This window comes from Apteryx mantelli, chromosome 3 (genome assembly GCF_036417845.1).
Source record: "Apteryx mantelli isolate bAptMan1 chromosome 3, bAptMan1.hap1, whole genome shotgun sequence".
In the NCBI taxonomy this organism is placed as follows: domain Eukaryota; kingdom Metazoa; phylum Chordata; class Aves; order Apterygiformes; family Apterygidae; genus Apteryx; species Apteryx mantelli.
In genome coordinates, this window is record NC_089980.1 from 133,257,495 (window position 1) to 133,269,580 (window position 12,086).

A 12,086-nucleotide genomic window follows, 5' to 3' on the forward strand; every position below is an offset into this window, starting at 1 on the left:
GACAAATACCTGATGGAGATGTAAAATGGCTTTGGGCACACCGCTCGGGAAACTTGCCGAGTTGTCCGTTTGCTGGCCTGCTTCCCCCTGCGGGCTGGCTAGTGGGCTAGCAGGGTGCTGGGACCATGGGAAGCCCTACGAGCCCTGGGCCCAAGGTCAAAACATGCAGCTGAGCCAGAACTCGCGGGGCTGCTGGCTTTCCTATAGCCCGACCGGTGAAATGGCATTTCAAAATTACTGAGACTATTTCAGCTTCCCTCCTTCCCCCCAAAACCACAGCTCCTGTTGAATAAAGCTGTGAATGTTTTAAAATGTGTTTTATTGCAATTTAGAGCAAAATCCTGAAATTCTTCATAAATTACTTACTGAGCTTTTCAAATCCGTTATGGATGTTAACTGTGACATTGCATACGGAGAGTGCATTGGAGTGGGATGCAGAAATTCCCACTTTTTCAGAACTAGAAATACCTTTTTAGTAGTCCTGCTTTCAGGCTAGCTGGCCCTGAGAGCAAACAGGACTTACTTATTTGTACAGGTTCATTGCGTTCATGAAAGGATTCATGGGAAGAAGCTAACCTATATGACTGATCCCTTCCTGCCCATGCTGCCTTTCATCTGAATATAGAAAACTGGAAAATAATGATTTATTAAACCTCAAGAAAATATTTGTCGTGTCTTCACTACCGATGCCCATGGCATTTCCAACCTGCAGTTCCATCTCCTGAAAATCCTAAATGATTCAGGAGTATAAATTCATCTCTCCCAAGACTCCGGAGATCCAAGAAATGCAGCTGCAGCTCCATGGAGTTCCTCAACTCTACTGACGTGCTGCACCGTGTTACAAGCCAGCTTCCCTCAAATTGGCCAGCAATGCGGACCAAGTTAAGCTTATGTGCATCTATAATATATGGCTGTATGTATGCCAAACTTGGACAACATTTTGGCTGGCTTTTGGGGAGCTGGCTAAAGAATTTCACCACTTCCTTTTTGCTTTGTTACTGCCCTGACAGCCTTTCTAGCAAATACTCTATTTTTATTTGACATATATGCACATGGTCCATTTCCATGCGTGTGTGCTTATGAATATATTTTGACTTTATCTTGTCCTGCCTTGAAAGATTGCTGCTAAGAATTTCTCCTAGCAAAATGAAATTTCAGAAGAAGTCCAATGAAGTTAAATTGCTATACAGTAAATTTATTATTGTTGTTATGGGCCCCCATTCAGGAAAGTACTTAAGTGTGTGCTTAAGTCCCATTGAACTCATCAGGACTTAAGAACATGCTTAAAGTCAAGCATGTACTTCCTCTGAATTGGGATGTATTTCAGCACATGCTTAAATGCTTTCCTGAACTGGAGCCATGGTCAACAGGAATGTTCTGTGATACACAGGACTTGTGCTACAAGATTTACTTCTTACTTGAGACCTACCAGGGCTGCTTTATGAATATATGCTTCTTAACTTGCCTCTCTGTTGGTGGCACTCCAAATAGCTTACTGGCTTTTACATTTGGACCAGAAGTTGTGAAAGAAAATAGACTAGAAATTGGAAAAAAATTATCCTTACTAAAGCAATACCTTGGCATGTCTGATCTCATGTTGCAGCCAATGATTTTTCCCTACAGTGGAGATTTGTGCTATTGTGTGTGTGGTATAATTACTAAGACAGATTTTTTTTTTTTTTTATGGCACAATAAATAGGATATTTCCTGGCCTGCTCTACATTTCAAATAGGATTTTCACTTCCCCTTGGATTCTGAGTGTAAGGAGAGTAAGTGTCAAAAGGCAGGCTCTTTCCCAATTATAAAACAGACCGTAACGGTGTGTAATGTGAATCTAGATTTTGATTGTAGGAATGGTGAAATCAAATCTCTCCTTAATCCCTTACTGGGATTAGATTGAACATTTAGATGAATTAGCCTGCCTGCTTTTGCTAACTTGTTAAAATCCCTTTGGAAATTAAAAATGTTTTAGTGTCATCAAAAATATCTGCATACCTTACCATAGAGTCCCAGAAAACGTTGGACTGTTGTGTAGGATGTTCTCAATGCAGTGAAAAATGAAAAGAGAAGAATAACAGATAAAAACAAATACATCCTGATCCTTTAGAAAAAAACAGCACTTTCCAATATGCAGTTCTTTCCAACACTGCAGTTCTTAAGCTAGATGCTTAGTCATTTTTGTGATCGTTATTAACGACAGTATTTTTCTTTAAAACTGCTGTATTTTGGGAATAACTGGAAATGAAATTTGCTTTTTTTCCCCCCTTAAGGTTAGTTAAAATAATATACAGTTGTCTCTATGCATTGCAGTCACTGTGCATTTACCAGTTGGAGTATTTTTGGAACAAGTGAGGAAGTTTTTTTCAGTTATTTCACTTACAGAAATGTAGTAGCTTGAACTAGAGAAGAGCCCCCCGTTCACATCGTTCAGCTATGCTGAAAAGGGGATCTTGGTATTACAGCTACTTTGCTAAAAATATATGGCTCAAGCTTATAAAATCACTGAGACGCTTTTTTTTCTGAAACCTCCTTAATTTTGTTCCTTGGTAATGTGTCAGTGCCTTCCCCTCTTGTGCACACAAACATCCTTAAGGTTTAATTAATTCATTAAAAATAGCTGAAGTGTTTAAGGAGGAGTGTCTTAAAAATAATAAGGGGGAACATCTTACTCATTCTTCCCATTACTCAGATAGAGGCAAGCAGCTGGTATGATGGTGGAGTTTTCCTAATAAGTTTATACCAAATTCCAGGGCATGACCTTGTGTCACTTGGTGGGTCTGGAGGCTAACTAGAAAAGCATCAGGTATCTTTTTTAGTAGCTAAATTAATTAAATGTAAGTTCATGTGAAGCAAAGGGAGCAGAAAGTGATGTTTCCACCTTGGAGCAAAATAATTTTCCAGAAATACTGTCTCAACAAACTCCAAAAGCTTTTCTGTTCTGAGGGTTCAGATTCATCCCCCCTAAAATCAAACACTCATCAGATTCGGTCTAAGTAAAAAGTAGTCAGAATCATCTTTTGGAAGTGCTTCCCTTCCTTGACTTGCACGGGGACCTTGGGTGACCAGGCCCTTCCCTTAGGCCTCTTAGTTAAATTCCTAGAGTTACACGGGATGAACGCTGGCCACAGAGCGTTCAGCCCCCGGCAAATCCTCGAATCTGTTTTGCTCTTCCGCAGTCACTACGCGAATTTGTCTTCTCAGGTGAGGTCTTTCTCCATCGGGAGCAATGGTGACTGCTCACTGCGGGGAGAAGGAGGCTCTGTAACCCTTTGTGAGCTGTAGCGCACGTTTTAAAAATTCTGTTTCCTTGAACCTACTGCCCCCAAACCCTCACCTCTGCCCCCAAACCCTCACCTCTACCCCCAGTTGCAATCATCAAAACAGAAATACCCAGCATTGCTGCCAGGGAGGATGCGTAGGTCATCAGCTTGCTCTTTTTTTGTAAGTGGTGGATCCCTTTTGCTGTGCTTCAGGGAACCTACATGAGAAAATACGTTCATTTGTGAATAACAGCAGGGATGAATGGTGTTTCTCCAGTTTGTCAATTATTTGTTCTTTTCTTTCTGTCCACTGTTCTTGATCTTGATGAAGGTATTATTTAATTCCTCCGTTTCTGAGCCCTCTACCTTGGGCAGATACATAATAGGTTTTTATTTAATCACTACCAGGGTGCTTTAAGCAAGCTGTTTTTCTTTGAAGTTAAAAGTGACTAAGCCTAGGAAGTTCTCTGTTCTTCCCCATCTCCTCCTGGTAGTTAATAGACTTCCCAAGTGATCTCAAGATGCTTTGATAAGCCTTTGAAGTTATTACCTACTAAGGTTTTGCTCTTTCTGAGTGCTGAACATTGAATTACTGACTGCTGTTATCAGCAAATGGGAAAGGATTCACAAAACCAACAGAGCCTGGCCTATAATTTCTGTGGAAAGAGCTGAATTTAATGGATAAATTGTGCTGCCAGGGAGATTTTGATTCTGTTCCCTGCTCTGTCACCAGTTTGCTGTGTGATTTGTGGTAGCATTTTCAGTTATGCCAGTCACATGAGATCAAAACCCATGAGTCAGACTCCACCCAAATCATGAGCTTGGCTTCCAGATCCATGAGCTTTGAAAAGGGATCATATCATATTTTTTCTTTAGTTTGTCTTTCATTTCTGGAACTTCCTTTATGCATTCCCAATGTGTGCCTAGCAATTAATGTTTCCCACTCCTTTTGAAAAGCCAAGGAAGGGCAATTTTGGCCCTTGGGTGCTGCTGGAGGTCTCATCTGACCTAACAATTAATTTTATTTTTGATCTCCAGATGAATCCTATTTCTTTTAGGCTCCACATCTTTCTCCTGTCCCCAGGGAATTCTACATTTCTTAGCCTCACACTGCCCGTCACGTCCATCCCTTCGTTGCCATTCAGCCTCCGGCGCCCCTCCATTCGCTTCCCCCTTTAATCCACTCAGTTCTTGAGAGGGTTTTTCACTGTTTCCTTTCAGAGTAGAGGAGGTGTAACAGGAGGCAGATCTGTTTTTTCTGCACCCCTCTCATGAGAATAAATAGTTGGAGAGAGCAGGGAAATGAATTGCTCCCTGAGCCTGTTTTCTTAAAAGGTGAGATTTGTTACTTGTAGCACAAGAAATGGATTAGGACAGGCAGGTGAGCATTTTGCTTCCATGCAGGCCTGAGACCTGTACGAGGGCTGGACCTTTGTGTGTTATTGTGAGACAAGCCCCAGGTGAGACCCCTTTCTTGCAAGGTATTTTCAAGACTTGGCAAGCTAGTGTTTTATACTCACTTTGAAGCGAGTCAGGTGAAGAGTGAATCAGTCTCGGTGGAGTTGTAAGCCAAAGTAAAACCAGAGCAGGTAAGATTAGAATCAAACCTTCTGTCTGACTCTTCTGCCCTCTAATTCAGTGGTCAATCTGTTTTTCTACAAATTTTAGGTTTGTTATGTATTGTTTGTAGACTCAGCCGACTCCAGTGTGAAGGTTATGATTATGATGGTAATAAAGCCAAGGGAAATTTGGTGTCATATCACTGTATTCTCTTGCAGTATTTGCCTCTTTTTAGGAAGGCTAAGAAGTTAAAAGGTCTTGGCGCTGGTTTAATAAGCCAAAGCCAAATCAACAAATATAATTTTGCAGTAATTACTCTATCCGACACTATGGTGCCTGGTTTCCCATGGAAACATTGTCATTGTTTTGCCATGAAATTTGCAGAACAGAGCTAACCGCTTAATTAATGAAGTAGTGCAAAACTAGGCTACTCACAACCCAGGCATCTGAGAAAAGGCATCGTTTGCTGCTTGTCCTTGTACCTTACCACTCTTTTACCCATTCTGTTTGCTGGTTCTTGCCAAAGCCAGGTACATAGCAGATGCATAATTTCAAGTAGAAGTGCAACCAGACTGTACCCCCAGAACCAAATATCTCTGGAGACTGTTTGAATCTAAATCTGAACCCAGAGAATAGCTCCTTACATAACCCTAAACTTTACAGTGGGATTTCTCTGAAAACATTTCACATGGAGGGCTTGAATTTGTAGCAATGGACACATCTCAAAATGTTTCCAGTTGTGCTGTGGATGTTTCACAGAGCTGCAATAATTTGAAGTGTTTCCTTCTTTAGGACACAGAAATGCTACCTCACAGCTTCAATACTGAGAAGATGAAATTTATGACAGCAGAGTAAAAGAATATTTTCTCCAAAAAAAGGAACATGTATTTGCTTAGTTCTTTCATCAGCCATTTTCAGACATGCACTGTGTGCATAAATACAGTTATGCAACCCATATGGATCAACAAAGGAAGGTTGGTTGCTTCACCAGGATTGTAAGAATCTTCTAAACACAATAGTACCACAAATTCAAATGGAAATCTATCAAAACCATTATCGTCCTGAAAGCTTTGGCCACAAGCATAATTATTGTACAAGGATGTTGTCCTTGGACACTGCTTTGGCTCAGTTTAGCCAGGGTTATTTGTATCCCTCCATGGCTCAAAGTCAGAATTTGCATGGCTAAGGACCATAAATTTTTAGAGGAAAAAACCAGGCTGTTTCCTCAATGCTAACACCAGCATTTTTTTATTGTTTTACAGTGGTTTGCAGGCAACTCATTAGGTACTAGAGATAGGAACAGACTGAATGTTGTACCTGAAATTTGCCTTGAACTTTGGAAGAGGTTAGATTCAGATTTCTCTCTGGATTCGTCTGTCTGTGTCTGAGGCTGTTGTTTTACTGGATGTGAACAAGGAGTCCTAGTGCAAATACTCTTGAATATTAGGAGTGCTTGGGTTTAAATCTAGTTTTGAATGTCCCCATTTTGGACATGTCTTAGTAGAACAGGGAAGCAGATATCAGCAGAACTAATAGGAGTTGCAGTACATAGACTTAAATGGAGAAGAAAGCTTGTCCTGAATTTTCTAGCATATCCATTAAGCAAGCAGTCTTGCAGGGGTGAGAGAAATTGAAAGGATATACACTGCTCGTGAATGTAGTTAGACATAAGCTAGAGACATTTTCTTTAGCCAGAACTGCCCTCAGGGGAGGCACTGTGTTTTTTCTTAAGGTCCTGACAAGGGCTAAGTTCTGGAGTAATTCCATTCTTGTGTTGATGATAAACTATATCGAATAACAGGTTCTGTAGGTTATTGTCGAACTAGGTATTTTTGTTTCAACATCCAATTTTCCTTCTTGAGGTAGATAGGTAACTAACGTGTATGCACTCTATTTTTGCTCTCTTTCTGTCCCTCAGGCTGGTATAGATGGAGAAAGCATTGGGAATTGTCCATTCTCCCAGCGTCTCTTCATGATCCTCTGGCTCAAAGGAGTTGTGTTCAACGTCACCACTGTTGACCTGAAAAGGTAAAAATTGTTCAGTTTAATTGAAAGTAGTTATATGATCTGGTGTTTGTCCTGTAGAAAGCCCCCACTGAGTTCAATCAGATTTGCGTCTGGCTCAGAGAGTCTGTGGTGCACAACAAAATACTTGGGATTCAGGTTTAGGGTTTTCTTTTCCACTTGTGGAATGTTTTGATATTAAATAGGATTCTCAGGGTTCTTTCAAACTATTCTAACCACAAACTGCTAAAGAAAGAGAAGGACAAACAACAGATTTTTGTAGAAACTATAAATATCTGTGTGACTACATAATCATAAAGGTTAATGATTTGATGACTTTTTTCTATCTGCAGAAAGCCAGCTGATCTACACAATCTGGCTCCTGGGACCCACCCACCTTTCTTGACTTTTAATGGAGAAGTCAAGACAGACGTTAACAAGATTGAGGAATTCTTGGAAGAGACTCTTGCACCTCCAAAGTAAGAACTTGGGATTTTTTTCAGTAAATATTCCATTTCCTAGAAATGAATGATGTCCTAGAAGGAGTTCTCAAAAAGCTCTCCCTCCTACAATCTTTACTTACAGGAGTAATATTTAGTTATGAAACTTGCTGGCTTCAGTGAGATGACTTCCATGTGTGAAAGTTACTTGTAGGACCAATAACTGCAGAATGTTTTCTCTGTACACATTTCAGGATGCCCTTGTATGCAGAATTAAGAAAATCAATACTAGAAAATTTTCGTAGGGGTCTGGTGTCCACATTTTACAAAAAGTGCTAAAAATAACTTGGAGTGAATGCAGAGAACTGCCACACAAAAATATCTGTGCCAGGAAAAGTGTTTTACAGTGAAAAACTTAAGGTTTCTGAGCTGCATGGTTTATCAAAAAGGTTGTGAGGGGAAGTGATTACAGAGTACAAGAAACTCTGGAGGCAGAAAAGTGATCATTATTCTAGTCAAGAAATGACAAGAGCCTGTGACTGGAAGTTATAACCAAACTAATTCAGATTAGATATAAGGCACAGATTTTTCAGTATGGATGATTAACCACTGGAACGAAGTACCAAGGAAAGTGTCAGATTCGCCAGATATACCTTAGTTAGTCAAACATTTTGGACTTAATACAAGGATAATGGGAAAAAATTCTTTGGCTTGTGTTTTGGACCTTAAAATCTATGAATCAATGAAAACTGGCTAGGTGCCTTATGGAGTGTTTTACCTCCAACTGAATCAGCAGCTATTGGCCACTCCTGAGGCAGGAGATCAGATATTTAAGTTTTATATACCCTGATCCAAGACCCACTGAAATCAGTAGGAGTGATTAGTTTGTGTTGGTCTTTCAAATCAATATATTTCTTTGCACCAGATGTCTTTAAAAAACGACAATTTGGAGGCTGAAAACTTTATGTTCCACCACCTGGGTAATACTAACACTCCTTGCTGTTACATTCTGGAATACATTTTCGGAACAGGGAATTAGGCACGACTGCCATTCATAATAGAGAGAGCTGGCTGCCAAACTACCCTGCACCTTTATTGGAAATACATGCTTCCTTCTGATTTAAGGCCACTGATCATGGTCACATAAAGCACCAGTGCAATTACCTTTGTTGTAAAGCCATCACTGTGTAACTGTCCAAACGCCCGCCTTGCCAAAGATATTATTAAGGGGGTCTGGGCAAGCAGTTGCTTTGAGATGAATGACAATGTTAATTACAGTTTGTTGTACAGGGCTTTTTTCTTTCTTCTTGTAAATTGTATTGGTAATCATCACTACATTGCTGGTAAAAATAAGATGTTACTTTCCAAACTGTTCCCCTCTTTTCAGGTATCCTAAGCTGGCTGCCAAGCACCGGGAATCAAACACTGCTGGAATAGATATCTTCTCCAAATTTTCTGCATATATAAAAAATACCAAGCAGCAGGATAATGCTGGTAAGTAGGATCATTACAAAATGTGCCAGGGTGTTTGTGTGCTTAGAAGTTGAATAATTTTGCCATTCTTTAATCATTTTATTGTGAACTGTCTTCAAATGACATCAGTCACTGCTGCTGATCAATTTGGGATGGTGAGTTCAGTGGGCTTAATTCACATGTCCATAGTCTAATTAACTACATCTGCACTAGTAAATAAAACAGGCCACAGACTGTTCAGTAGTCCATGCCATGACATGGCTCCTGTCCATACAGCTAAACTTCCTCACCAGAACAGAGTCTCATACTGCTTACTAGAAATGGGTAATTGCCCACGCTACCTGCTGTACTCAGCCCAGGCAGGCACTGTTTAGAGGAGTGCTAGCTGACCAGACCCAAAACTGTGCTAGGGACAGCACTAACAGTTTAGCAGTGAATGGCTGTGCCAAAGGAGCCTATGTCCTGATGCTGTGTAATTTGTTAGATATAGCCATTGACAGCAGAATCTTACCCTAGTTATTTCTCATGATTATTTTAAGCTGGTATAGCTAATTTGCTCATGTAAACCAAGTTATAGCAAAACATTAAACAGAAAGTAATTAAATGGAAGAAGCGATTTATTCTTGCTTTAGGAAATGTAATTGCACTCTGTAAACTCCAGACTTTCTCTTACATGGTTATGCGTCAAAACAAATAACCCCTCTAGAACCTGCGTGATATGCATGTTTACAGGCATACACTACCTTCTAAATGAAATTGCTTTTCTTCTCCACATTCCTCTTCTCCACATTTGCCTCAGAGGGATAAAACTTCAGCTAGTCTAAGCCACTGTTGCTTCATGAAGGCTAATGGATTTACGCTGCCATATTCCTTGAGATGATCTAGTAGAATATTTGCAGTTTTTCACTGATATACATCTTACCTTGTATTACTAGTTTTCACAGGCAGAGACATAAGGTATGTTAAATACCATGCATTCACATCAGTTATTTTAGAGAAAAGTAGATTTTTCAGGTTCCAGCTCTGCCACAGATTTCATTTGTGCAATTGTATTTCATTGCCTGGGGCTGACCATAAGATGAGAATGGGTAAATGATGATTTATGTCAGATAAAAATCTGCTCCTTGATATTTTTGTGTCATAAACACAAGGAAATTATAGTGCTTCACTTCTCAGGGATCCTAAAAGGTTAATTTTTGCCTAATACTGATGGGATGCTCAGCTAACCTCTGTAGGAAAGCTTGTAAAAAGAAACTAAATCAAGAGTGTTAGATTAAATAACTGTTACAGTGAAAATAAAATATCTTGGCTATTTACAAGGAATTTTTATAGTCTGCTGCACAACTGTAAATCTTAGATTCAACTGTGATTCTAAAACTGTCGTGGGTATGTGTCTGCCATGCATAATCCCAATGTATTGTTCCTCAGTGACTGTGCAACATGCAAATCCCTGGACACATAAGGGTTGGCAGGTCCTGCCAGTAATAAATGGTCATCCTAGGTGTATCTGCACCTGGCTATAGGCAGAGCTGGAATTCAAGGTCAGTTGTCTGCTATTATAAGATAAAGAATCTAACCCAGCAAAGTGCTCATGATTAGGTCTCTACATTTTTACTAGCTCCAGTATGAATAATGGGAGCTATCTCTAGCTCTGTCTGACAAACTTTTGTTTTAGGTACTCTTGCAAATAAAAGGAAAATCCTTCTCAATGGCAATAGAGCATACCAAGGTTATAGGAAAAAAAAAAAAAAGATATTAAGCTGCAGGAGAGCAACAAGCTTTGTTCCATCCAAACTTCCTCACTCTGTTTTCCTTAGATAGTTCATGCTGTTGTGATATCCAGACACTCTGCAATCTGAACATACTGATACTCAGCTTTCCCCTTTGAAGAAGGGAAATGCTTTTAGCTTAATTTTTTACAGCTGGAACGCTGAAATGCAAGAAGAATAAAGTAGAGACTATCAGCATACGTGCAGTACCTACATGTTCTCTATATCAACAGAGCAAATTACCTGAGGACTTCTGAGTACCTGGGACTATGAGTGTAGACTTGCAGCACGCAGGAAGTACACCGCCATATCAGTAGAGTAATTGGCCTTCAGTTTTCAAGGGCTAAGCAAGAATTGTTTCCCTTATCCCAGCCTGACATTTTACCCACTACAGTATCCTTTCCAATTCACCTGAACCCACAGAAGTTATTCTGAATGCTGATTTGGATGACTTTGTAAAAGCAATTTACTGGCAGATAACAAGTTAATTTAAAGGTAGTTGTGTCAGATTCCTGTAGCAGTGAAAAGACGATGTTCAAAAAGGAAAGGAAAGGACAGCATGACTGTATTCACATTTCCAAACAGGTCTATTTCTTTCTGATTGGTATTTTTAGAAATTGCAGCAGCAATAAAAAAGGGCTCTGGGGTCTAGCCCTGATCATGCCGTTTTGGAACAGGTTCTAATGGCTCGTTCTCCCTGTATAAGAGCAGAAGTAATTATATATAGTTCTGTAGTAATAGAAAGCACTTTATAAATAAATATAATTACCACTAAGGAGAATGTCCCTTTCCCTATCTCCATGTGAGTAGGTAAGATGCAAAAAGAACTGAGTGTTCCTCATGGCCATGTTATGCATTTCCTATACACAGCAGCTTTCAGCTCTCATAAATTCCAATGTTTTACCAAAATTAGAAATGAAGAATAATTAAAATGTATAATCCTCATGAATTTATGTATAAATCATCATATATTGTCTCCTATCTACAACTGACTCAATTCTTAGGTTAAGGAAGAAAGCCACACCAGTGACTGGGATATCAGTTGCACATGATCAGAATACACAAATAGAAAAACACATATTAAAAACACCAAAACAGAACAGCCAGCCCAGAGCATTATATCAAATATAATGTTGTGTTAATTTCTTTTGGCTTAGAATAGGCCAGCATTGAATCCCAAGTAGCCTAAATCACCAGCTATCAGATTGTTTATATTATATTCCCTTAACTTGAAAGTCAGGGGGTAAATTCGTTAATGTGTGGGAAATCAGTCTATGAATTTATAACATCAGCCTATCTCCAGCTGTGAGATGTGTGGGTTAGATGGACTATACGTGATCATTCTTCGTAGCATACTGGTTTAGCCGAGATCGTGAGGTCTACGAAACTTGAGCTCTCCCTACAGCCTGTGGCTATTCAATTTTTGCTGAAAAGTTGGATTAAGTGGTTGAGATTATTAATGAGATTTATGCTGTATGAGGATACTGGACGTGAGAATTAATGAGAACCTAATGTATGCTGAAGATAAGTCAAAGCTGGTGTTTCACCTAATGGGGCTGATGGTTAGAGTCATGCAACAA

The 12,086-nt window shown here is 39.6% G+C and overlaps 1 protein-coding gene across 1 annotated transcript in view; it reads left to right on the forward strand.

Moving 5' to 3' along the window:
• Nucleotides 1-12,086, forward strand: part of CLIC5 (chloride intracellular channel 5) — a 71,854-nt gene that overhangs the window by 40,024 nt on the left and 19,744 nt on the right. The window contains exons 2-4 of the mRNA XM_013955610.1: nt 6,739-6,848; nt 7,178-7,303; nt 8,652-8,758. Of these exons, the coding sequence (XP_013811064.1) occupies nt 6,739-6,848; nt 7,178-7,303; nt 8,652-8,758 (343 nt within the window). The remainder of the gene's footprint in view (nt 1-6,738; nt 6,849-7,177; nt 7,304-8,651; nt 8,759-12,086) is intronic.